Source organism: Vicugna pacos, chromosome 14 (genome assembly GCF_048564905.1).
Source record: "Vicugna pacos chromosome 14, VicPac4, whole genome shotgun sequence".
NCBI lineage: Eukaryota > Metazoa > Chordata > Mammalia > Artiodactyla > Camelidae > Vicugna > Vicugna pacos.
In genome coordinates, this window is record NC_133000.1 from 141,629 (window position 1) to 168,797 (window position 27,169).

General features: G+C 51.6%; 1 protein-coding gene across 2 annotated transcripts; it reads left to right on the forward strand.

Moving 5' to 3' along the window:
* The first annotated feature begins 684 nt into the window (after positions 1-684).
* ATP12A (ATPase H+/K+ transporting non-gastric alpha2 subunit) lies at positions 685-25,776 on the forward strand. Of its 2 annotated transcripts, XM_072975911.1 has the most exons (23): positions 685-814; positions 1,441-1,596; positions 4,393-4,452; positions 5,256-5,459; positions 6,143-6,256; positions 7,248-7,382; positions 7,490-7,607; positions 7,840-8,108; positions 9,290-9,488; positions 9,646-9,755; positions 11,242-11,376; positions 14,189-14,381; positions 16,080-16,255; positions 16,920-17,056; positions 19,309-19,459; positions 20,537-20,705; positions 20,791-20,945; positions 22,021-22,144; positions 22,298-22,443; positions 23,019-23,152; positions 23,292-23,393; positions 23,741-23,832; positions 23,911-25,776. In XM_072975911.1, exons 1-23 carry the CDS (start codon positions 806-808, stop codon positions 23,937-23,939), a joined length of 3,117 nt encoding a protein of 1,038 aa, XP_072832012.1. In that variant the 5' UTR covers positions 685-805; the 3' UTR covers positions 23,940-25,776. The 2 variants fall into 2 exon arrangements, with proteins under 2 accessions (XP_072832012.1, XP_072832013.1); XM_072975912.1 differs by lacking the exons at positions 22,021-22,144; positions 22,298-22,443; positions 23,019-23,152; positions 23,292-23,393.
* Positions 25,777-27,169: the final 1,393 nt, after the last annotated feature.

Sequence of the window (27,169 nt, forward strand, 5' to 3'; positions counted from 1 at the left end):
AGAGTCTATCACTCCCTTGTGACTTAGCTTAGTGAAGGAGTGACTCACTGCTGTTGCCCTGCTCCACGGGTTGGGGGGTGGGGGTGACTTCAAATGCTGCCCTTTTGGAAAGAAAAGAAGGGAAGGGGGAGGGAAGGAGGGGAGACGGCCAGTATTTGGAGAGGGAGGTCTCCATCCCGGGAGCGGATGGGGTGTTCCTCCCAGAGCAGCCCCAAGCTTCGGTTCTGCCCTCCAGGCAGCCTCATCCCAGAGCCCGCTGACTTCACCGCCCCTCCGTCCTCAGGACCCTGCAGAGTCACTCAGCCGCTCCTCAGAGCGTTGTCCGGGCCCATATTGCCGCTGACACTCACACTCCCTGCCCAAATCCATTCTCGGTCAACGAGAGCCTTTTACTTTCGGGACACCTTAGAGGGCGGTTAGTTGCTGCAGCTGCAACCTCCCCTCTGCTTACACCTTTTTAGAAACTCTTTCCTGGAGAGCAATTAAGTTTTAGAGAGCAAAGCGGGTGGGGGTTTCCCGTGCTCTCCGTGCGGCAGGTGGTCGGGGCGGCCGGACTGCACTGCCCACGGGACCCCGCGCCGCCCGGCGCTCAGGCCGCAGGGGCCGCGGGCGCCGCGGGAGGTGCGGGCGGCGCGGGCGGCGCGGGCTGCGCGGGCAGGGGCGGGGCCGCGCATTTAAGGCCGTGCAGCCTCCCGGGCTGGGCTGGCGCTCGGCCGGAGGAGCGAGGACCCCGCCGCCAGCCTCGGCCGCCGCCGGACCCCGCCGCGTGCCCGGACCCCCGCCCGACCGGGCCCCCGCCCGCGCCATGAGCCAGGTGCGTGCGGCGCGGCGCGAAGCCGACGCGCGGGGCCAGGGGAGGGGCAGGGCCGCTCCGCTCCGCGCTCCCCCGGCCACCCCCGACCTCCGCTCAGCTTCTCTCCCGAAGCGCCTGTGCGGGGAACGCAGGGCTGGCCGGGTAAAGACCCGAACCCGAACGCGGGGAGGGGGCGCCAGGGGTCCGGGGGCAGCTCCGATACGGAGGGTGGCGCTGGGCTGGCGACTACGCGGCGCGCTGTGGTCTTCAAGCCGCCTTGGCCACTGAGTTCCAGGGGTCAGTAGGTACCCCAGCCCTTGAAACGGGGCACTCGTGGTGAGCCCTGTGGGGAACACGGAGACCCTGCCACCTCTTGGAGGGATCTTGTCGAGTTGAGGGAAGTAACGCCCCCACCCCAGGGAGGGGTGCCCTGGGGAGACGCCTGTGCCCACCCAGCCTGCCCTCCAGCGGAGGGCCGGAGGGGAAAGGCCGGCGCGCGGAGCTGCTGTTTGCAGGTGAGGCGGAGAGCCGCTCTCCACTCCTCCAGAGGAGGGACAGGGGGAGGACTGCCCTCCCCTGTTGATCCCTAAGTGGTGGGCCCGCTGCGCCTCTTCAGAAAACCCACCTCGGATCTCCTTCTCTTTCAGAAAACGGAAATTTACTCCGTGGAGCTCAGTGGAAGGAACGATGTGGAGAAAACAGACAGGGGGGATGACAAGGGCAAGCACAGGGGCCTGAGAAAGAACCGCTGGGAGCTCAGGAAGGATCAGCAGAAAGAGGAGCTTAAGAAGGAACTTGATCTGGTCAGTTGATTTGGTCCCTAAGCCAGAGGGGTGCCGCTAAGCCCTGCCCTCCCCCTGAGTGCCCCCGCAACCCACCTCTTAAAAAAGAAAAATCAGTCTCAAGAATGCGAAAATCCCTGAGATTTGTTTCCTTGCTGGAAAAAAAAAATGATGTGATACTATCTGCCCGTGGGTCAGGCCCTCTATAAAGATTCCTGCATTCGGGCGGCAGGCACGCCCAGGGAGAACCCAAGGGATGAGGCTCTGATTCCAGTCCCTGCAGGCGCGGCCCAGACCTCTCTCCCTCCTGGTGGCTGCATTGAGATATAAGTAACCACTTGCCAGATTTTAGCTGATAAGATTAAACTATTTTAGCCAGAACCACCCAGGAGGAAAACTGAAAGCACTAAACCTTGCTGGGTTTCTGGGTTTATTTGCCCCACAAGAAAGAATTTCAGTGGTGAGAATGTTGGGCTTGGATTCAGACAACCTTAGGCTCAACTGAGGTTACAGTTCTCCAGGACTGATCTGTGACTGGGAGCAGACTACCCAAGTTCACTGAAGCTCCATTCTCTTTACGTAAAATGGGAAATGAACACTTTGCGTGGGTGTGTGAGGGGGGAAAGTGGGATAAGAGTAAGCGCATGTTGTGACTAAAGTGCTTTGTGGATGGGCAACACCATTACCACTAAGGACGAACTTGGGGCTTGTTAAAGCTGGCCAGCCGAGACCTGCAACGTGACAGATCACATCTCAGGAGCACAAACGGGAGGCTTCCACGCTGAGTCTACGATGGTGCTAGACTGGCCCTGCACTTCACTGAAGACTTTGAGGCTGTGATTCTTTGAGCAGCTGGTGGGGTGGGCTCACGTGTGCTAGAGAGCCCCCAGTTAAATATTCAGGAATTTGGCAAGCTGACTAATATTGTGTTGGTAACTTGAAGTGTGGCTACGGTGAGAAATCGACAGACGCTACAGATCAGAGCTTTTTATTTGTTTTTCCTGGAGAGCTCGTGAAATGGTTAGTGGCACACCACTAGGCATGTGTCCACACATATTTAAGACCTGGAAGTGGACTGGCCTGAATTCAAATCCCAGTTTGACGGAAGCTCAGTTTCCTATGCTGAAAAACTGGAATTAAAAATGGTATTTACCTCTTAGAATCGTTAAGAGGATTAAGTGAAAGAAAGCAGGAGATAGACTCCACACGGCACCAGACGGTGGTAGTCACCCTTGTTTCCTGTGTGTCTCCAGTATGCAGGAGTGAAGACATAGCTAGTCTTACTTGAAATTGCTATTTATAACATGAATATATATCCATTCTCTCATATGCTTGTTAATTGTAATGAGAATCTCCCTTGAGATCTGAGCATTTTATGAAGGTGTAGAATATAGAGAAGTAACTTCCACTGTACTGGCCAGAGTGATCCCTTGCTTCCTCGCTGAGAGGGAAACATTTTCTTTCCCTCTTTTTTCACATCCTTCTCACAAGAATCCTGTAATCTGTGACACGTACAGGGGTGCGCGCTCACATCCTGACCCCTCCAGCAAATTAGAACCTGGATGAGAAGCGCAGTGCCCCTGGCTTCTGAAGACACAAGCCTGAGCCACTTGGTACTTCCCTGCGCTGTCCTGGCAGCATCCACACTCACAACCTGCCCTGCTCCCCTCCCGGAGCCAGGCTAACGGGAGAAGGGTGTCGCAGTACAGGCCACTGAAAGTCTGAGGTCCATCCGTGAAAGCAACGGCTCCAACCACCTGTTACTTTTTGTTTTCCCAGAACCTGGCATGGTGTGCCCAGAACTGCATCTTAACCTTTGACCCCCCAGAACTATCACGGGCAGCTGGTGTTGGTACAGTGGGTGGACAGGCACAGCAGGTCCGGCTGAGGCGAGGGCACGAAACTCTTTTGCATGTTCTTAAGAAAAGAGATGTTCTGGTGCCAATCACAATATCAGTTTTTGTTTCGGACAATCAGGGTTTATCCTGAGTGCTGGGTTTTCTCGGTGGGGTGAGGAAGGCTCACCCCTGGGTTTTCTGCTATAGGGAGAGGTTTCTAGTCCTTTAGCCCAGAGAAGAGAGGAGGATTTTGTTCCCAGGGGACATTTAGGAATGTCTGGAGACATTCATGGTTATCCCTTCTCAAGGGAGGGTGCTGGTGGGTGGAAGCTCACAACAGAATCTATTGGCCCAAAATGTCAATAATGCCAAGGTTGAGAACCTCTGCTTTAGTCTAATGATTCTGTGGCAAAATCAGTAAGTGTGGGCCCTCCTGGTATTTATTTGGCAAGTTCTTAATCTGCAGGGTTTCTCTGACTGTGAACTGAGTCTTAAGGACTGGAATAAGGAAAGGCCGACTTCTCCCTCCCAGACGGCCTACCCCGAGAGTGCTGCTTCGGGGAGAGCTGTCAGAACGCACTGCTCCTCACCCTAACCAGAATTCGCGTCCGAGTTAAGTGTCTAGATCAGAGTGCCTGGACAGCAGGTGTGCTAGGATTTGCATGTGCTGAAGATCAGACTGAAGTGAAATGCGTTGCTTTGTTCATAAAAACTAAAGACAGCTGCTACATGGCAGATGGCAAATTGAGTCTGAACTCTTCAGGGGTGGCCAGAAACCCCCTGGCCAGTGACCTCTCCTGCAGCAGGGTTCTTTCCTCTTGCAGCTACCTGGCACAAAGGCTTCTTTCTTTTCACCACACTTCCTGTCCCCTCTCCCATCCTCAGTGCCACTCCCAGCTTTCGTGGGTTTGCCAAGGCTTCGAGTTTCAGTCTTTCGGAATTATCTAATTCACGCTGTTCTTCCTTTCATGGGATTCAGGATGACCACAAACTCAGCAGTGAGGAACTGGAAATGAAATATGGTACAAACATCACTACGGTAAGTCATCAGAGAACTCATGATGGGAGAGAATCCCCGTGGCTATACAAAGGAGAAGGCTGTGGAGGGTGGGGGTCCAGAACACAGCACCTCCAGGATGAGTGGCCTGCGGCTGCAGCTGTGAGAATCCCCCGTGCCCACCGCCGTGCGGAAGGGGGCAGCCTCCAGAGCCGGCCGAGCCCCCTGCTGAGCCTGCGCTGGGTCATTGAGGGGTCTCTGTGACTGTCGGAAAGCTGTGGGAGCCCCAAAGGTTCAGACACTTCCTTGCTGTCATGGTCAGAGGTTGCTTTTAAACCCTGTGCCCAGGAAGTATGAGGGTCTTCTCCAAGCCCGGCCTGAGAAGGAAGGGTGGTGGCAGGGCACCTGGTGTGTCTCACAAAATCCCCACCGTGGAAGCTCTGCTTCCTTTTGAGGATTCAAACTCAAATTTCAAAAGTTTTGATGTCTTAACGTCAGATTTGGATACATCTGTTCAAGTCAACGAAGGTACCTACTCTGTGACCCATTGGGCTGCAGTGAGGGGCGGGGAGGAGTGGCGATGCCGGGGCTTGAGGAGTAAGCAGTTGGGTGGGGATGCAGGTGTGTAGGGGGGTGTCATAACACCCACTCTGTTCCACCCAGATGGCGTGTGGAAGGTTTGAAGGATATGCTGAGAGAATGATGGATTCTGACCAGAGGAGGCTCCCTGGAGGGCTCAGTGATTGAAGTCGGATGTAGTGACCACCACCCACAACTGCAGAAGTGTGATGTCCCACCCGGGGGAGAAATATCTAATTCCTATTTCTTTGGGTCGGCTTTCTCAGGGTCTCTCCAGCGCCCGGGCTGCTGAGCTCCTGGTTCGCAATGGGCCCAATGCCCTCACCCCTCCCAAGGAGACTCCGGAGATTGTCAAGTTCCTGAAGCAGATGGTGGGGGGATTCTCCATCCTGCTGTGGATAGGGGCCGTCCTCTGCTGGATCGCCTATGGGATCCAGTACTCCAACAATAAGGCCTCCTCCCTGGACAACGTAAGACATAGGGACTCCTTCCTGGCTTTGCTGCTGGCGGGGGAGCAGGCCTCATTCCATGGGCCGCATCCTGGGCTGGAGTCAAGGGGCTGCCGCGGATCAGCCACTGCATGGGTTTGGGAAAATCAGTCATTTCCCAGTGTTAAGACAGAAATTCTGTCTGACTTTCTGATGTGTCAGAGGCAGTATGAGCATGAATTTTTAAGGAAGAGAGAGGTACGCTGTAAGTTCCTAAGTGAAGAAAAATATCGATATCCATGTGAAGTATCCATGGGCCTTCTCTCCTCGCAGCTGACTCTCCCTTTACCATGGAGAGCATCTGTGCCTGCTTCGAACTGAGCACTAAACCACAAAACTGAACTGGCCAACATGATGCTGAGAAAGAGAAGCCAGGTGCAGCAGGCACATAGTGTTCGGACCATTGACAGGAAGTGTCCAGAGGAGATGGACCCTGGGTCCAGAAAGCAGATTGGTGGTGGCCAAGGCTGGGGCTGGAGTGGGGAAGGACTGCCGGGGCGCCCGGGGTCTTACTGGGGTGACAGATTGCACAGCCATGTCACTTATTCTTCGCCATTTAATTAGATACAACTGTCATCTCTCACTGTCCCGTGGGGCCCCGGCCCTAGGATCTGGCTCATTCCTGATGCTTGCTTTTCTGACTGACACCTGTCCTCCTCACCCAGGTGTACTTGGGCTCCGTGCTTGCCCTGGTGGTTATTCTAACAGGGATCTTTGCTTATTACCAAGAGGCCAAAAGCACCAACATCATGGCCAGCTTCCATAAGATGATTCCACAGGTGAGTGGCACCACCCCTCTCCGGTGTCTGCGAGACGTCGGGTGAGCAAGCACCTGGCGAGGAGGAGCGTGGGGCCTGAGAGGCAGAGGGTTGTGCTCAGGCCCTGGCCCCGTCTTTGCTGTCTGAGAGGTCTTGAGCAAGAGGCCTAATCTCTGTGAACCGCTGTTTCCTCCCAGGGTCTTCAGATGACCAAAGAGGTAAGAGGGAGGAAAATGCTCACTCAGAAGTAAAGCAGGACAGAATCATTAGGCACCACAGCATCTCCCGTCGCTGCTCCTCAGCGCTGGAGAGCCGCTAAGACAAAAGAGGTTGAGGCGGTTCCGAGAACGAACTCCTGTGGTTCAGGAGTGTTCGCTGGCAGCCAAGGAGGTCGATTCTTTACCTGTGACCACGTTTACTCCCATTTCCGAGCCTCACTGCGTGTTGCCCCGAGACGTTCTCAGCGTGGGAGGCCCCGGCACCCCTCCCCCCACCCGAACCCAGGAGGTGTCCTCCAGGGAGACCGAGCACCTGCACTGTCAGTGCTGCAAGAAGGCTGCGCTGTCCCAGGCCACAGAGCTGCCAGTGGAGGGACTCTGGGTGGAATCTTTTGTGCTACCAAGTGGAGGTCCATCTCCCACTCCATTAAAGTTTTCCTAACCTGAGTAAGATTATTAAACCCTGTGGCTTAACCTCCAGGATTCTTCCTGGACATCCCAGCCAGGACCACTCATCCTTAACTGTTTCCCTCTCCGTCAGGCCCAGGGCTGTCGCTTTGCTATATCTGCCCATAGCAGCATTTTCTGGTTCCAAGACTATCTCTATGAGCTCCAACTCAAGAAAAAATAGTTCTTAGGGTCTTCAGGCCCAAAGTAAAAGTCTTTGTTTCATTTTTTGCCATTCTGACAGCTGTGGGTTCCAGTACCTCAGTCTGTGGATTTGGTGAGGGTGGCGGAGGTCAGCATCATCCCAGGAGGGAATCTGAGATGTGGGTCGTGGTTTTCTTTCCCAGCAAGCTCTTGTCATTCGAGACTCAGAGAAGAAGACAATTCCAGCAGAGCAGCTGGTGGTGGGCGACATAGTGGAGATTAAAGGAGGAGACCAGATCCCTGCGGACATCAGGCTGCTGTCTGCTCAGGGGTGTAAGGTGGGTACCACGGGACGTCCTGCGGAGCGTGCTTTTGTCTTTCCAGGTCTCAGTGTAAGAGGGCAGAGAACAGGTGCCTACTCTTGAACTTTCTTCCAAATTTCTAGGTAGATAACTCATCTCTCACTGGGGAGTCTGAGCCCCAGCCCCGCTCCTGCGAGTTTACACACGAGAACCCCCTGGAAACAAAGAACATCAGCTTCTTCTCGACCACCTGTCTGGAAGGTAAGTCCCGCCGCTGGAGGGCTGCACGTTTCACCCATACCACTTCTCCCTCTTTAGGCTTTATGGTTTTGTCTGTTTACCATGTCTTGCTACAAAGCTTTCCCGAGAGAAAACATGAATTGAAGAGCCTGGAATTTGACCTTTGTAATTTCACGTGCTGATTGACCACATAAGCCACCAAAGAGAGGGCCTAGCTGAGGACCCTGCAATAAAATGTCTGCTCCACCTGTAGGCACGGCGACTGGCATGGTCATCAACACGGGTGACCGTACTGTCATCGGGCAGATCGCCTCGCTGGCTTCAACAGTCACGAATGTAAAGACACCCATTGCCATCGAGATCCAGCACTTTGTTCACATTGTGGCAGGAGTGGCCGTGTCCATTGGTGTCCTTTTCTTCATCATCGCGGTGTCCATGAAGTATCAGGTCCTGGACTCCATCATCTTCCTCATTGGCATCATTGTGGCCAATGTGCCTGAAGGTCTCCTGGCCACTGTCACTGTGAGTCTGTGCTGCTGGTGGCCGCACCCTGACCCTGCTAACACGGGCAGTTCTGCTGTGCTGGGCGAGCCCCTGCACAGCCGAGTTCACGCTGTCAGGGACAACCGCAGGCCGTTCAGGATGGGCTGCTTCTTAGGGGGACAAAGGAGTTGAGATGTTAACATGTGAATGCTTTGCCCTTGAAAACCTTATATTTTCACTTTCAGGAGATCCATTTGCAGATTATGGATGATACTTTGCCCCTTAAGAGCTGGATAAGACAGTCTCAAAGCACCATTTACAGATTTTCTAGAAGCCCCACACCTTCCCCATGTTTCCACAGTTCTTAAAGGAAAACAATAATTTCTTTGGCATTTCCTGCAACTGAAGAATTTAGGCACATTTTTTACCTCTTTTCTCTTCCCTCTCTCAGACACACACACACACATACACACAGACACACACACACACCCGTGTTCCTGCAGAGCAGTTCAGCCCTTTCCTGCTTGCCCCCTCCCCCAGTTTCAGCTCTACGTCTCCCTCTGTAGGGAGAGCCTAACTCATCCTTGCACACAGGGCCCCGCCCCCGCCTCTGCTGTGGAGGCCCCAGAAGAGGGATTCGTCTTTTCAGTTCCAGATGAAGGCAGCTTGGTATTGTCCTGAGCAAGGACGGAGAGAAGTTGTTGACCCCAGGGCTCCCCTGACTCCAGCAGATAGTAATTTGATGAAATTGGGGCCAAAAGAACCCTTTGAGACATGGGGAGTTGAGAGGGAGCTAAGAATCTTTATAATCTGGAGCTCTTAAAGTGAGCTCTTGATTTCCCCAAAGAAACAAGTGAGCCCCCGGGGGCAAGCTCTTTGGCCCCAAGGTCAAAGTCCACCTCCCACAGTCTTGCTTGCAAGCCACAGGTGCTCGGCAGCCAAAGCCCCTTGGTGGTGACTCCCGAGCGTTGGTGGCAGTGACCTCGCCTGGCTTTGCTGTCTGCAGGCCCCTCAGGATCACTTCCTCAAGGGGTAAAGGGACCAAAAAAGGGTCCCATATTTAATAAAAGAAGGGCACTCTGTGGTTTATCAGCCTCTGGTTCTGAAGCTTCACTGCATCTGGAACTGGACCTGGAACGAGTCCAGCTCTGTTTCTTCATGTTTGAACTCGATTTTTCTTAAAGCCTCCTTCTCTCTGTCTCTCTCTCTCTGCTGCCTAGGTGGCCTTGTCCCTGACTGCAAAGCGGATGGCCAAGAAGAACTGCCTGGTGAAGAACCTGGAGGCGGTGGAGACGCTGGGATCCACCTCCATCATCTGCTCGGACAAGACGGGGACTCTGACCCAGAACAGGATGACCGTGGCCCACCTGTGGTTCGACAACCAGGTCTTTGTGGCGGACACTAGTGAAGCCCATTCGAGTGAGTTTCCTGGCGCGTCCTGTCTGCGCCCCGCTGGGGACTCGCAGAGGGGCTGAGCCGCACAGACCATGCTGGTCCGCGGCCTGGCTGGGCTGAGCAGTGCTGCTCATGACCGGCACGCCCAGCATCCTCGGCATCGCTGTCTTTCTGCTTCCAGATCAAGCCTTCGACCAAAGCTCTGCAACCTGGGCCTCCTTGTCGAAGATAATAACACTGTGCAACCGAGCTGAGTTCAGACCCGGCCAGGAGAGCGTCCCCGTCATGAAGGTGAAGGGTCCGCACGTGTGGTCATCCGTCACAGCCTTTCTCTGTTCTGACTTGGTGCTTGACTTAATCTCTCCAACTGAGTAAAGTCTGAACTGTAAGAGCAAGTCTAATCATGAGACCTGCAGGAAACTTCTTTCACTGTAACTTGCTCTGAGAAATCTAAGAGTCCTCTAAATGTTCATTTAGGCCTTTTGAAAATTCTGTTTCATTCCAGAAAGTGAATGTGCCTTTAAGTTACTTTCCTAACTTCTTTACTAGCCTAGAAGATATAATCAAAGTTTCTTTATTATGCAAGTGCCATTCAGCAGTTCAAACATAATGGGATGGAAATAGAAGGAGTGGCCTCAGAGCACCGTCCTCTCGGAGCTCTGGTGTGTAGCTGCACTTCCAAACACAAACTCTCCCCTCCCCTCCGTCCTCCTCCTTGCCTCTGTCCCTCTCAGTGAGTTGCTAGGCTGTGTTCTCCTGGCTTTTCCACATACCATCTGTTTCCTTCATTGACTCTTACTTTCTTATGTTTTCTGTTTGCTTTTCTTTCTCTATCAGCCCCCTCTAATTCTCCTTTTGGCCAGTCACTTCTCTGTCTCTATCTTTCAAATCCTTGTCTCCAGTTCTGATTTCTCACCCAAACTCCATGGGTCTCCAGATAGCTGTGAGTTTCCACCTGGAAGTGTGAATGTTAGACTCTCAACAGATTATACTTGGGCCCTTCCACCTGTACCCAGACTGGCTCCACATTAATATCTTGTCCCAAATTTTCTGTTTTTCTATGGCAGAATCATTTTACTTGTCACCCAGGCCCAAATATTTTGAAGCCATCTTTACCTTTCTCCTTTCCAAATAGCTAATGAATCACCAAGTCCTATCATTCTTGTTTCAAAATATCTGTCATTATACATTTCTGTTATCGCTAGTACCTTGTTTCTAAATAATTGTCTTAAACCTCTTAATTGGCCTCCATGATTCCAGTTTCTGTCTCCCCCAGTCTTTCCTTAAATACTACATTGATGACCTGCTTCACCTAACTTTGCTCAGAAACTGCCCACGCTTCTCTGTTTTCTGCTTCTCAAGTGTAGCCTTCAGCCTGCCTTTCAGGGGCCTCCAGCACACCCTCCACATCCACCTGTGTCTCCAGCTCTCACTACAGAACTTCCCCACTGCGTGCCTTCCTTCGCAGCATTCTGGTTCCTAGAAGGCTTTCTTCTGCTTCTCTGTCTATAGGTAACTCACCTGTCTTTCAAGATACAGTTCGTAACTGCATTTTTCATGAAAACTTCCAGCTCTCAGAGAGCTCTGAGCTTCCCTGGTGCCAGCAGGTGGCAGCACCCTGCAGTCAGCATCACCGTGGTCTTAGTCAGTCACTGACTGTGGTGTGATTGCTCTCTCTCTAGGTGGAAAGGAGGCTTGGGTTACATGCTGGGTCCTGGAAAATAATCACCAAGAACCAGATTGTGTGCTGAAAGTGTTTATCCCTTCCGGTTCGCAGAAAGTTGTGGTTGGAGACGCCTCAGAGTCGGCTCTTCTGAAATTCTCAGAGGTGATTTTGGGTGATGTGATGGAAGTTAGAGAAAGAAACCGCAAAGTAGCTGAAATCCCTTTCAACTCAACCAACAAATTTCAGGTGAGTTTTCCTCACACCTGAATCGCTATCAACACCAGAGCAGCATGTCTGCCTGTACATGTCCTTTGGTGAATCTGTGTTTTGAATAGCACTTGACTTCAAAACTAGTCCTCAGGAAGGCAGGGTCTGGGCATCTGGCAAACCCAGAACAGGTTTCCCTGACCTAAGTGGAGGAGTTGAAGTAAGGCGCAGATCCTGCCTGGGCCTGGCTGTTCCCGTGAATGAGCCACCTGTGTGACCCCCACTCTCAGCATGCGCACACACCACCAGCCCGCTGGGTGACCTTGGCACAAGTGAGGGACAGCCACCTCGTCCCGAAGGACGAGGGAAAGGTGGGGAGAGGGGAGAGCAGCACCACACCTGCCTCTGTGCCAGGCCCTGGACCCTCACAAGACGCCTGTGCGGGAGGGCGAAGCGACCCCAGCCAATGGGAGAGGCGACAGGACGCGTGGATGTGAGCAGTCTCACACGTCTGTTTGACTTCTGAGTGTGTGCTTTTCATGCCACGACACAGAGGCAGGGCGGTTTGCTTCAGGCCATGTGAGCAAGGCTTGCCCTTCGTGAAGAGCTTTCCAGCTCCGCCTCCAGCAGTGCACAGGGCCCCGTTTCCCCTCATGCCTGGGTGGCCGGCAGTCGACCGTCTTATCTCATGTTAGGACACAGGACAGTCTGTAGCCCAGGGTCTGCTTCAGGTGGGGTTCCCCGTAGACTCCAAAGCTGACAGCGGAGTGTCGTGACTTGGTCTTGGCATAGCAGTCAGTTATGCAAATAGGATGACCAAGTTTCTGGTGACTACCCACACATTTTTTTGGAAAGAACTTAGGATTGGAAAGTAACTGTATTGTGGATAATTGACCCATAAAGAATTGTGGTTAGCAAAGCAGAGGACTAACAAAATGCATGATGTAAGATACAGAGGAAATCAGACCTCTGTTCAAAACAAGAGTGGAAATAGAATGAGTGACGGTTCTGAAGTGACAGCAGCAGTGGTAGGTGTCATGGGCCAATTCCCACATGTCCTGAGCCCCTCACTTCGCACAGCTCAGCAGGTGGGGGGGGGGGGGCGGCGCCCAGCGCTGTCTGCAGGCAGGAGGGCCAGAGCCAGGAGTCCGTGCTCTTCAGAACCAGGTCAGATGACCTTCCAGTCAGGAACAAGACGCAGACGCGTGCTGCGGCTCCATCTCCTCCAGAGAAGACTTTCCTCATCATGTGAGAAGTGAGGAAAAGCAGGTTCTGTGAGGCCTCACGTACAAAACGTTGAAGGAGACAGAGCTGGGCTAGAAAGGAGAGGGGTTCCTGCAGAAGAGGCCAAAGAGCCTCTGGACCCTGCTAGTGCTGTTTTGTATCCACACACGAGCAACACTCCACCTAAATAAGATGATGCGATGTCCTGACCGTGGAAGGCTTCTGAGGGGTCGTTCAACCAAAGGAAGCAGGGTGGAAAGTCTGTGTCTTATTGGTCTTAGAACAGCAACTCCCCAAACTGACATGGTCCATGAAAATAATTTCCATACTTTATGGCAAATTGGAAAACTAGGACAATATTTTATAAAGTTTTGCGTAGAGATGAATTCAAAAGATTGTCCTTTTTGTCCTGCATGGTTAGGACAGGAACTCTGGGGCTTGAATTCAAATCCCAGCTCAGCCTCCTGTTAGTGGTGACCTCGCACAAGTCACTGAACCTCTCCACATCTCAGAGTCCTCCCTTGTAAAAGGTGATGATAATGGTACCCACAGCCATAGTTTTGAGAATTAAATGAGTCCATTTAATTTTTGAGCACTCAGAATGGCACACGCAATAACTGTGTTTATTATTCCTACTTTGAGTGTTAAAATGCCCTACCTTTGAGAAAATGATGGGGGGTTTTCAGTCTGTTTAATTAGTGGGTTTTCTACTGTCTTTACTTGGCTGTACAAAAAAAGGCTGCAGCCTATGTTTGCCCTCTACATTTTTTTTGTACTTATCTCTGATATCCAAAATTCTAAAAACTACTGATTTGGAATCAAATGATAACCCCAAAATGGTAGAATTTTTGTTTGCAGCTTACTCGTTCTCTCCCACAATCAAAGCTCCTAAGATTCCTTTCATGGGCTTGGAAGAGCCCCCGGTACGCAGCCAGGGCTACATGAGACTTAGCCACTTTATTATCATCTGTGCATTTTTTCACATTTTTCCTGCCTGTCTTATGTGATGAATCCAGAAGCAGAATTGTTAGGTCAAAGGGTATTGACAGTGAAGTTGTGATACCTGCTACTTACCAGAGGCCTGTGATGAGAGCCCCCCACCCCCTGCCCTCTCCGCATCCAGTAAAGCTGGCCCAACATGGAGACAGGGAGGCCCACAGCGCGCCTGAGCTCGGGCTGGTGGGGTCTGAAGGCCGCTCTCACAGTAGCAGGTGAGACAGGCAGGCTCACAGCCCTCCTGCCCCACAGTCACCCCAGGAGAGCTTGTTCAAGGCAGACGGCTTCGCAAGCTGACAGTCACATCTGGCCTCAGTAAAGCTGCCAGTTTGTGTTTGAGAAACAAGCTGCACTTAGTTTGGATTCAAACTCAGGGCATCCTTCTGGGCCGGGATGGAGTCCAGATCTCTGCACATAACTGGGGCCCGAGGAAGAAAGAAGGAGCTTGCCTGCAGAGAACGCTCCCCTCCTTACACAGGAGGACAAGTAGGCCTGCAGAGAAAGGGGTGTCACTAATGCTATTGTATTGCTGATTAAAACATCTACGATTCAGGCCGTTGCGAGTCCAGACGGTATCACATTCGATGCCAGGGACACGCAGTACTTAACACGTTCGGCTCCTCCCTCACAGCTCTCCATACACGAGACAGACGACCCCGACGACAAGCGTTTCCTCCTGGTGATGAAAGGGGCCCCTGAGCGGGTCCTGGAGAAATGCAGCACCATCATGGTCCACGGCCAGGAGCAGCCTCTGGAACAGAGCACCGCCGAGGCCTTCCACACAGCATACATGGAGCTGGGAGGCCTGGGGGAGCGCGTGCTGGGTGAGCCCCCGACCCCTTACCCGAGGCTCTATCCCTTGGGGTCGTGATGTAGCAGAGGAGCACTGGCATCCACTCGAACCACAGAAAGGAGCATGGAGAGCAAACAAGAAAGACCGTCCATCTGATATCACCAGGGAGGGTGGGGTCACTTCCCCACCAGGAAAATCTGGGGAGGTTTGAGGGGAGGAGCTACATTTCAATCTGGTCCTTGAGTGACGACACTTGAAGGGAGGTGGGGGGACAATGTAGCTGAAGTACAGAGGTGGAAATGGCTGGGATGGCTAGGTGAGGGGGCGCCACCCTGGGAAAGGGAGCTGGCGGTGGTGACGTGGGGTGGCTGCAGCGGGAGGGGCTGGGGCTTCGCTCTGCAGTCAGTGCAGAGCCATGAAAGGCTTTTTGGGAGCTAGTGTTTCCTAGAGGATTGTCCTTGGCGGCAGGAGGGAGAGGAGAGGTGTGGGTCTCAGCAGGAGGTGCTGTCCCCCCTCAGGTGGAAGAGGGGGGAAATTTGACCCAATAAGACTGTGGAGGCAGAACTGGTAGGACTTAGCAACTACTTAGAGGGGAAAAGTAAGTTTTCAAAAATGTTGACTTTTCCTGCTTAGTAATCAGGAAAAATTACTGCCAGTATCTGAGATGGGATGTTAAAGGTGGGAGGATCCGTGGATGCACAGCCATGGTGGCAGGACCTGTGTGTGGTGTCATGAGATACGCTGTCATGAGGACCAGGGTTGACAGAATGGCACCTCTGAGCTGCAGAACTCAAGGTGCCAGGAGTTCAGAGTTGATGGCAAGGCTCATTAAACATCATGACAGTTCTTGCCAGTAGAGATGGAATCTGTGGAATGTGTGTTTCTAAGGGATATTTGAGTTTGTAAAGCAAGTAAAATGTGTAAATGAGGTGATGAAGCTGGACGCAAGCCTTAAATAACCCACAGCACCAGGCGACCTTTTCAAGGCGGGGCCGCGACCCTTCTGACCAGATGCTCTAGGAACCCCACGGTCAGTTGACCTCCCAAAGCCTGTGTTTTGCTGAAACGTGAAATGTGTAAAGCAGAGTGCCACGCTGAGAATAAATTTGATGTAAAAGCAGTTGAGAAAGTAACGCAACCTTGGGTGTCGCACCCGACTAAGGGATTCTAAAGGAATCCCTCCTCCCTTGACCTGCGAGAGGCAGATGCCCTCTGAGTGTCCAGCGGTTCTCCCCGCCTCTCCGGGAGGAACGTCACAGTGTTCCCCTGACGCCCCAGGTTCTTTCCCTAGTTTGTGCAGGAGCACACGCTGCTTTCTCTGCCAAAAACCAAAGCGTTTCCCACCCTGGTCCTCCCTTCTTCCCCTGGAAAATGTCTGACTCCTTTCTCAAGAGTCAGCTCATGTGACCTCCTTGGTGAAGGCTTTCCCGGGTCTCATCTCTCTGTCTCCCCACTGAAGTGGGACGTCTGCAGAAGTAAAGGCTGTTCGCTCTTGGTCTACCTCCAGAACACAACAGAGACCCCAGTGGCACACAGTAAAGTATTTTTGGATGAAGTATGACTTTCCAAGAAACAACGTGTGTTATGGAACTGAAGGAATTAAATAATCCTGGTAAACACCAAAGTATTGGTTCAATATAAAGGCCTGAGAGTGTATGAAAATGTGTTTTCTTTCTTTTGTCATCTCTTATCCTAGTTTCATTGACTCCCCAATTCATACCTGCTTCAGGTTTCTGTCATCTCTACCTGCCAGCAGATGAGTTTCCAGAAACCTACTTGTTTGATACAGACGCGATGAACTTCCCTACCTCCAACTTCTGTTTCGTGGGCCTCCTATCCATGATTGACCCGCCTCGGTCCACGGTTCCTGATGCAGTCACCAAATGCCGGAGTGCAGGGATCAAGGTGGAGTTAATCTTCCTGACCCAGCAAGCCCTCCGTTCACGTTGTGTCCCTTGCTGAGAACATTTGTCCCAAGAGAGTATTTAGGTGTCTTCAACCAAATACCACAATTCCCCTTTTTTAATTTCTACTTTTACTATACTTCCAGTAACTGTCCCCTGAAAGCAAAACGATGTGTCTGTGTGGTATAAACCACAAGAGTAACTGCTGTGAGGAGAAAGCTGTCTCCCTGTGCCATGAGGTGGCCCTATCTCACCTAGACCTTGAGAGACAGTAAAAGGTTTTATTACTTAATCTTGAGGTGCAGCTTCCAGATTCCATGTGAATTCCATCACCACGTTGACTCCAAGACTGTCGGAGCAACATGAATCTGCCCGAGGAGACACCCGCCAGCCCTTGCACCGATAAAGTTACGTCGAAGGGAAGGGCTTCATTTACTGTCAGGAGAGGAAATGTCAGAAGCTCAGGAGCAAGCACAGATCGAGTGGGACCAGTGTGTCCTTCAAGGACAGCTTGTTTCTTTGACCTAGAGATCAAGAACCGCCCATGAGGGCAGACCACAGTTGTCACTAATCGTGCTCAAGGTGGAGTAGGTGACCCTACTCCGGTCCCTACTCCGGTCAGCTGGCTTCCTCAGTGTCCACCTGCCTTTCTCACTGTGTTTTAGGTCATTATGGTTACGGGTGATCATCCAATCACGGCCAAAGCTATTGCCAAGAGTGTGGGGATCATTTCTGCCAACAGCGAGACCGTGGAAGACATCGCAAAGCGCCTCAACATTGCTGTGGAGCAAGTTAACCAGCGGTAAGCTCGGAGCCACCGCGACAGAGCTCAGGCTCTTACCCGTGGGCCCTGTTGCCTCTGAAGAGCGGTGCTGTTGGAAGCAAAGCCCCTTTTTGCCAAACATTTCCCTCAGGGTAGTGCTAGGCTGGTTTATGCTATAATTTATATATCCATTCATTACTCAAAATTTTATTGAGCGCCTAATATGGGCCAGGCACTGGACTGATCCCGTGAAAATTACCTTTCTGCATTTCCTGTATGAAATTTCAACCCAGTGAAGCAGATCTGAAAACATGAGCCCTAATGTAGAGTGAGAAAGCTGAAACAGAAACTTTATGGGGAATTACTTGTCACTGATGCAGCTGTGTGATCGGGAATGCCAAGAGCCCTTGTGCTCCATGCACTCCCCTGGTGTGCATCCTGAGTGCTTATTCCATTGGCTTCGTGGTGTGTAGCTATGGAAGCACACTTTTCTTTCCTTTTTTATTGGATTGTAAGTAGAATGGAAGCTTCCTAAGGAAGGACTCAGTTTTTCCTTATTTCTCCTAATTCTTTTAACCGTGTGGGTCCTTTAGTCCAGTCATCTGTCCATTCATTTGTGTGTTAATTCTTCTGACAACTGTTGGGTGCCGACTACATTCCAGTCACTAGAAAACCTACCACCGCATACCTAGGCACTGGAGCTGCAGCAGCGAGCAGAGCAGACGCTCTCCCCGTGCCTGGGGCACTTTCCATCTAGCCGGAGGTGCAGAAGAATGGAGGCTAATTGTGATGTGATAAGTCCAGTGAAGGAGGCACATGGGGACGAGGAGCTGGCAGTGGGGTGACAGGCACCTGGACTGTTGATCATTCACACAAGTCAAAGCCTCCAAAGTCTCAGTTTGAAAATAAAGCTCATTGGCCTTATCGACTTTCACGCATGGGGGTGAAGGGGAAAGAGCAGAGGACCTCCTCTAGTTCAAAAGCGTGCATGCCCTTTGGGAACACGGAGCTGTAGGTAATAAAGCACAGCCAACAAGGCACAGTTCAGACCCAGAGCCAAACAGCCTCTGGGCACGACAGTATCTGAAGTCTGAGAGTGCTCCTGTCCTTGGCGAAAGCAGCATTCATCTGCGCACACAGGCTCTGAGCTTCTGTTGTTTGTTTTGCTTTAGAAGCAGTAGGATTCTACCTTTCATACCAGTCACCGCAGGAGAGCGGGGTGGGTGCTTCTGTGAATGTGTTCCATTACCCACTTCACCAACTCCAGCTGCGTGATCATAGAAAAACTATTTTTGCAGCTCTGGGGAGAAAGGAAATACTCTTTCCTTCTTAACTTACTGTTCCATTTTTTAAATCAGAGTATAGGAAAATCTGTACTTTGAGTCAGGTGCTTGAATTCCAATATTTAGTACCTATAGGAAAAAACAGACCCCAAAACAGCTCAAAACGTTAAAAATGTAAAGAAAAAAGCACGCAGTATCTTGTACCTAAGAACGTTCAAACTAAGATTTGAGGGCTGAAAAGTGGGGTGTTTGCCGAGGGAAGGGAGTGAGTGAGTCCCGTTCCGGGCAAAGGCAGCAGGACCTGGGAGCTCCGGGCACAGACTGGGGGCTCAGAACTGAGAAGTCCAGTGGGCCACGGGGGCAGCCAGAGGGGACGAGGCAGGCTGCACCTGGCTCTGCAGACGAGTCAGGGGTCCCGGGCTCTGCTAGCAGCTCTGTGGAAACTGTTAGAAGAGGCTTCGCAGGGGCAGCACCATCAGATCTGCGTGATCAGTGGCTTTAGAATCTTACTTTTATACTCAGCACACAATAGTTTTCCTTAAAGAAGACCTCAGTGAACCTTTCTCCCTACATAGCACATTGCATAGTAGACCCTATAAATCTGAAATAAACCACAAGGAATTGTTGCCTGTGTGTTTTGACGTAAGCTGCATTCTAAGACCCAAAACATAGCAGGCAGTTTTTTTTTTTATCTTCCTTTTACTTGTTGAGTAAAGCATTGCCCCAGGAAGTACCATCGCTCACCTGTTCCTGTAAAGAAACAGCTCCTTGGCTTTTTCCTGTTGTTAGGGTACCAGGAAATGGCCTTATTTGTCCGGCTTAGTTTGCTGTCTTGAAATGAGACCACAGTATCCCACTACTCGTAAGCCCTGGTATCCCACTAGAGTATTGGGCGTCAGGACGCTGGCTTCCAGGGAGAATCAAAGAGGCTTCCGCCCATGTCCTGCCAGAACAGCATTTCAGCCACATTCCACCTTGGCTTCACCCAGTTCCTCCTGGCCCTTCTAGGGATGCCAAGGCTGCCGTGGTGACTGGCATGGAGCTGAAGGACATGAGCCCAGCACAGCTGGATGAGCTCTTAACCAACTACTCGGAGATCGTCTTTGCCCGGACGTCCCCCCAGCAGAAGCTGATCATCGTGGAGGGCTGTCAGAGGCAGGTGGGTGAACACAGCACCCAGGGACCTTCCAGGTCTGCCCCCGTCCCGGGGGAGTGCTGTGCTGGGCCCTGGCCCCCATCAGGGCTCTAGCACCGTCCTCACCACCCCACATCGCCACTGGTCAGGGCTGACCCTCTACCCCAGGGGACCCTCCAGCATGCTCCCCAGGGGCTTTCTGACAGTGAAGTGTGATACTTTGTTGTGGATTAATTGCCCATATAAGTGTGGGTTTATTTCCAGGCTCTCTGTTCTGTTCCATTGATCTATGTGTCTGTTTTTGTGCCAGTACCATACTGTTTTGATTATTGTAGTTTTGTAGAATAGTTTGAAATCAGGGAGTGTGATCCTGTAGCTTTGTTATTCTTTCTTAAGATTATTTTGCCTACTCGGAGGCTTTTATGATTCCATACAAGTTTTATAATTACTTCTTCTAGTTCTGTGAAAAATGGCATTGATATTTTGATAGGGACTGCATTGACTGTACACTGCCTTGGGCAGTGTGGTCATTTTAACAACACTACTTCTTGCAATCCACAGACATGGTTTATCTTTCCATCTGGTTGTGTTGCCTTCAGTTTCTTTCATCAGTGTCTTACAGTTTTCTGAGTACTTTAGTTAGATTTAGATTACTTAGATTTAGTTAGTTAGATTTATGCCTAGACATTTAATTCTTTTTGATGCAGTTGTTAATGAGATTGTTTCCTTGATTTCTCTGTCTGATAGCTCATTGTTAGTACATAGATATACCACATATTTCTGTATGTTAATTTTGTATTCTGCAACTTTACTGAATCATTCATTCTGCTGGTTTTCTGGTGGCATCTTCAGGATTCTCCACGTGTCATCTGCAGTGACAGTCTCACTTCTTCCTCTCCAGTTTGGATCCTAGTTGGGTTAATTATCCAGCTCATCTAGTCTGGAGTTCATTGGTCTTGCTTCTGGGATCCATCTTAATCTTTCCCCCGAACCCCGAACGGGCCTCATTTCCACCCCAGCCGTCCTCGCATCCTCAGACACACTGGGGACTGTGTTGGTCCTGCCCCAGCTGCTCACCCACCTCCTCACGTGTCCCCACAGGATGCTATTGTCGCTGTGACGGGGGATGGAGTTAACGACTCTCCGGCTCTAAAGAAGGCAGACATTGGGATTGCCATGGGGATCGCAGGTTCTGACGCAGCCAAAAATGCAGCCGACATGGTCTTGCTGGATGACAACTTCGCGTCCATAGTCACAGGGGTGGAGGAAGGTGAGTGGGGCCTCAAGTGGTCCTACTGGCTGGGGCACCAGGGAAATCAGAGGCAAGTCCTGTAAGCAGAAACGTCTCTGCCTAGGCCGCCTGATCTTTGACAACCTGAAGAAGACTATCGCGTACACCCTGACCAAGAACATCGCTGAGCTCTGCCCCTTTCTTATCTACATCATCGCCGGCCTGCCCCTGCCCATTGGCACCATTACTATCTTGTTCATCGACCTGGGCACAGATATAGTAAGTAGCAGGAAAGGCAGCAGGCTCTGATAACTTCCCCGGGGTGTCAGTCTCAGAGTTTTTAACCTTCAGGGGCAAGAGGTGGACTAAATCGTGCTTCTCAAACCTCAGCGTGAGGGGGCCTGAAGTTCTGAATTTCTAACAAGCTCTAAAGTGACACCGATCTGCTGGTCCCCAACCACACTTCAAAGCAAAGGGCTAGAGAGATGTGTCAAATGTTTGGAAATTAAAACCACTTCACTGTACATATGAACTTTTCAAGGCGTGAATTCTTCACCTTTCAAAAAAATGCCATTGGTCAGTTGCAGCTCATGTGCCTCCCTTTTCTTTTAAGAAGATGCAGCTCTCATCAGAACAGCCCTGTGCCACTGGGGATCCAGCGGCTAAGTAATAACCCACAACTGCCCCTTGTTAAGGAATCATCTGTCTGGAAGCCTCTTTCTAAGTGCAGTAAGAAGTGGTGGTCATTCACACTGTGTGGCCTCACGTTGACCTGCAGTAACGTCCTCTAGTGCGAATCCACTTAAGAATGCTTTGTGCATTCGTTCTTAAGGGTCTGGCTGACACGGGCGGCAGGGAGCCAGTGGAGCCCCCTTCTCATTCCTACAACACCCAGGCAACCACCGCACTACAGGGAGGCTGGAGGCATCTTTATCTTAGAAGGGAGTTGAGGACCCCACAGTCTACAGTCAGCTCACTTTCCAGGCCCTCACTGTGGTGGGTCTTCCAGGCATCACCTGGGAACTGGTTAGAGATGCAGGCTCTCTGCCCTCTGAGAGGAACCTGCAAGAACCACTAGGACCAGCGGCAGGGGAGGGGGAGAGAGCAGCAGGGGAGAGCCTCCCTGAGAGGAAAGTGCATGTGACTGGCGCTGTTTTGAACCAGTGGCACCTGGGATCACACAGAGCAGACAGATTCTTAAGTTCTCAGCGCACGGCACACCCCACTGCCCGCCCTGGGAAGACCAGTACTGTGACCCCACCCCGGCCTGGTGGCCCTGCCGGCTGCACCTCCTGCCCCCAGCGGGTGGGCAGGCGTGGAGTTTCAGGCTCAGGCCTTGGGCTCTCTTCTCTAGATCCCCTCCGTCGCCCTGGCTTATGAGAAAGCTGAGAGTGACATCATGAACAGGAAGCCTCGTCACAAGAAGAAGGACAGACTGGTGAACCTGCCCCTGGCCGTGTACTCGTACTTGCACATTGGTACGCAGAGGGCGTTTCTCGCCTGTCACCCAAGGGGCCACCCGAGAATTCACTTTTCCTGGTGGGTTGGGCGGGTGGGGATGTGAGGAGGAAGCAAAGGAGAATGAGGTCAGGGCAGTTCTGATGTCCTTGTCGACCCTCCCGTTCTTCCAGGCCTCATGCAAGCCCTGGGAGCTTTCCTTGTGTACTTCACCGTGTACGCACAGGAGGGCTTCCGACCCAGCGCCCTCCTTAACCTCCGGGTGGAGTGGGAAAAGGACTACGTGAACGACTTGGAAGACAGCTACGGGCAGGAGTGGGTAAGGGCGGGGCTGCGGGCAGGAGTGGGTGAGGGCGGGGCTGCGGGCAGGAGTGGGTGAGGGCGGGGCTGCGCGCAGGAGTGGGTGAGGGCGGGGCTGTGGGGAGGAGTGGGTGAGGACGGGGCTGTGGCGGCTCCTCCGCTTCACCCCTGTCGCTGCCTCGCCCCAGATGTGGAACTTTCTTTTCCCCATACGGCCGGACAGGGACCTAGAAGGTGACAGTTTTCCCGGTTAAGAGGGCTTGCGGGCCCCTTGGTCACAGCGATTTGACTTTACCGGGCCCAGCTAATCTCTCGAGTTGGATGCCTGGAGCTCACTTTTTTGCACCGGCCCTGCAGTTGGTGTGGAAGGGTAACCAGCCAGTAACTCCAGGGCTGGACCCAATCACCTAGGTCAGCATCTTTCCCTTTTCACCTGGCTAAAGGAAAAAACATGTTTCTTTCCAAACGCAAGGAGGTGATCCCCTCGCAATCTTGGTGAGGGGAAAAGAGTAACGGTTAATGGAAATGCACTGAAACCTCCCTGAAGTTTCCATGTGGGGCCTCACAGCCTCCTCTTCCTCTGGCCGTTGACAGACGAGTTACCAGAGGAAATACTTAGAATGGACGGGGTACACCGCCTTCTTCATTGGCATCATGATCCAGCAGCTGGCAGATCTGATTATCAGGAAGACCCGCAGGAATTCCATCTTCCAGCAGGGCCTATTCAGGTACCGCCCGCATCCACCCTCCTGGTTCAACCTCGGCCTTTGGTGCCGGGAAGATGGGGGCCACGCCCGAAGCACAAGAGGGTTGACTGCTGGGCGTGTGGGCCTGCGAATTCAGGCTCTGCTCCTATGTGTCCTGCAGAAATAAAGTCATCTGGGTGGGGATCGCCTCGCAGATTATCATCGCGTTGATCCTCTCCTATGGCCTGGGGAGTGTCACAGCCCTGAACTTCACCACGCTCCGGTGAGCTTCCTTGGCCCGCGGGGAGGGAAGAACCCGCCCGACCTGGTTGTCGCAGCCTAGATGAATATTAGGGTTTCGGGGGGTCTTTCCCCTCCAGTCTTTCAAAAGAGGTAGTATGGAACAGGCTTCGTATCAGCCTGAGGCTGTGACCGCGAGTCTTTTCAGAAGAGGAAACGGGTTCTCCGTCCTCGCCGCCCCGCCTCTCCCCTCACCCGATGGCCCACTTCCAAGGCAGACGTTGTTCCTGGAGTCACGGCCCAGTTTTACGCTGTGTGACCCCGCGCAGTGTGTCCAGGAAGGCAGGGAGGTGGCCTCCCGGACGTCAGGACTCGCCCCTCTGCTTCCAGGGCTCAGTACTGGTTCGTGGCTGCGCCGCACGCCGTCCTGATCTGGGTGTACGACGAGGCGCGGAAGCTCTTCATCCGGCTCTATCCGGGAGGTAGGTCGCGCACGGCGCGAGGGGCTGCTCGTCCGCAGTGGACTCGCAGTTCTGACTTGCTGTTTTCCACCTCTGCAGGCTGGTGGGATAAGAACATGTATTATTGAGACCGCCTTACTTCCCAAGCCTCCCAGCCTCATGTGGGGGTTCTTCATCTGCCGGCCACCAGCTGGGCGAGTGCTGCCGTGGGGACGTCGTCAGAATGCATTTAAGAGGACAGAACTGTATAAAAGATACTCAGTGGTGTTTTGTAATGTAACGCAGAGATTTAACTGTTTGTATATGATTTTCGTTTATACATCTAGCTCCTTATTTAAGCATATGTGGGTTTCAAGGTGGTGGTGTAAGGAAGAATGACGTGTTTATGTGTGTATAAAGCTCACCCGTGTTCAACAGTCTCAAGGAATCCAGGCATCTGCTGGGGTCTCCCTGTCCTTTGAACTCTAGGGAAGGTTGCTCAGACCTCCACATCCTATTAAAAGGCCAGTGGCCTCCCTGAGATCCCTGTGAATCCCCGGAGAACTTATTTCACAGTCACCTTGCTCAAAAAAGGCTAATTCAGCAAGACGTTGGCAAGAGATGGGTGTGATCTCAGGTTTACTTCCCAGCAACCTGGACAACCTCAGTTTGCCTCTGAGGCATCCTTCTTAAAGGTCCTCATTCCTGCTCACCACCTGGCCAATCCTCTGGTGCCCTCCCTCCTCCCAGGTCACCCTCCACCCCTCTGCCAACTCCAAAACAAAGCTCCAAATGCTCCCTTTGCCCAAAGGGGTTTTAATTTGCCAGAATTCAGCCTCAGTGGATGTCCACCATGGTTTAAAATGTCATATTCATTTCCTATGAGATAGTTACAAAACGCTCTGCAGCACTGACTGTACATTTTGTGCTTCTATTTAGTTTATTCGTGTGTAACCACACCCATGTTGAGAGCTCCAGTGAAAGATGTTTTATAAAACCAGGCCTGATTGTGGAGTTCTAATTAATTTGAGTTTGTATAAAACACAGAGCATAGGACACAAAAAAGTGAGATGTGATTTCAATTTTCTTTTTAATTTTTTCTGGTCACTTTACTTCTTGTGGACGGTCTGAACTCTTCCCTCACCAGCATCCCTGCTTTGTCTCCCATCTGATGTACCCACATTTCTAACTCAGAATTTCTGTAGGGGGCTACACCTTTCAGCAGCAGCATGCTAGAGAAAGCATTTTTCACAGCATTTCCATCATCAGTGGCACTCCCAGCACAAACTGATTTGCCAGAACCTGAAAATTACACTCCATAAGCTTTTCCCATTGTGGGGGCTGCCCCCCACCCCACCTCTTCTCCATCATTCACTTACAAGGATGTCTTGCTGCTGACCGTGCCAGGTTGTGTCTCTGGAGCAGGAAAAGGGAGTCTCAGAGTTCTGTTCTGTTTTCTTGGGGTACAGTGTACTTCATGTAAATAGGTTTTAATATGCTGTGCTATTGTGTGTGTGTATTTAAGTTAAAACAATGTTGCTGTTCTCCAGGTTTTTAATCCCTGTCTTCAGCCACAATATCATTGGACTAATCTGATGTCCAGTGAACTGGAACCCTTTCCAGGCAGCATCATGACAGCCTTCTCATTCCAGTCTTGACAGGATAGTAATGCTTTCTAAAGTGCGACCAAGAGTAACCTATCCTCACTCTTTCTCCTGCTGGGCTGTCCGCGTGCCCCCAGCTGTGATGGCCAGGTGCTCTTGGTCCTGCCAGAGCCAGTGGGAGAAGCCTGTCAATGAAGCACAAAGCTGTAAATGGTTTAGCTTGGGGTTGGAATCAGTTTGAAAGGAGTTAAATTTGAAGTAGAAGTCTCTTCACAGCAGGAACTCTGTCTGGAATAACTTTCATATTGTGCATACCTACTCTTGCAAAAAGTTGACACTCAAGTATTTATAAAATGAATAAATAACAGAGTCAAACCAGAAATGAGACTGATATATCAAGTAGCTTTATTAAGTTGTAGACAGAAAAGGGGCAAAAGGGTCTCAGACCAAAGGGTCCGTTTGGCAGTGGTGGTTTTGGAGGGACTGCTCCATTCTGCCTTTTTATTTACCTTGAAGACATGATTCCAATGACAACACTGTTCCATATTGAGAGTTTATTATCCCCACCACTGAATGACTCCTTTATTTCTTACTAGTCATCTTTTTTTAAAAGGCTGCATCTTGTCACTAAATCTGATACCACATCTCTTATTTTTTTTATAAGATTCCTCAGAACGGAATTAAGGGATTAAGAACATTTTGAAGGCTCTTAATAAACACTGCCAGATTTGTTTTCAGATAAGCAGTGTCAGTTTATACTCCTGCCCATAATACTAAGTGACTGCCTTGCCGGTCAATGGGGTATGAAAGATCTGTCGGCCATGAGAGATTTCTGTTCAGCCTGTGTCTGCTGTGCAGGCTGAGAGCACAGCAGGGACAAGACAGACTCATGGTCCTGGGACTCTGGTGGAGGGGCAGGAGAAATACTGTAAGGGTTTTAATAAACATAAGGAGGCTTAGTTCAGGACGGGGCAGTGGGTGAGCCTACTTTAAATGGGTGGTCAGGAAAGTCCTTTCTGAGGTGAGTGAGAAGGAGCCACCGCTGTCGAGCCCAGAGAATTCCAGGAGGAGGGACGGTGAGGTTGGCGGGAGGGTGGACTGCAGCAGGAAGACTGGTCAGCAGGCAGCTGGAGGAGCAGGCAAGACTCTTCCCTTGTAGGGCCTCACAGGCCTCATGAAGGAGGCTGGATTTCATTGCAAACACAGGCCAAGCTGTCGAAGGTTATTAGTAAAGGCAGAGACTTGCTCCAGGTCATGTGTTAAGATCACCTTGGCTCCGGGGGCAGGGGGGCAGCAGGAGAGCAGCCCACCGAGAACAGACACAGTGGGGCAGTTAGGAGGCCAGGAGAGCAGTGACCTGGACGAGGAGGTGTGACAGCTGGGAGGCCACGAGTGAAGCACCTGGCTCTTGTGAGTGTGTGCGTGTGTACCTGGATCTGGATGAACAGGCTTCCGTGGAGGAATTTTGTAAAGGAGGTTACCTGTTGATGAGCCAAATCAGGCCACCAACTTCCCTCACTGACAGCGTTATTATCGGGATGGGGGAAAGTGTCTTCCCAGGAGACTTAAAATAGAACGAGTGCAAATGTGCTAGTTGCTTCTGACTGTTCACAAAGACCATGAGGTCTCCGTGCTCACTCTGCAGCCATCACCCCAAGAGTGCAGTTGAATGTTTCTTAACAGGACTGAAACAACTGCTGGTGGTCATTAAACACCCGGGACTGAGATGTCTCCTCAAAGCCTTATCTCACGAATGCTCACAGCAGCCCCACCCG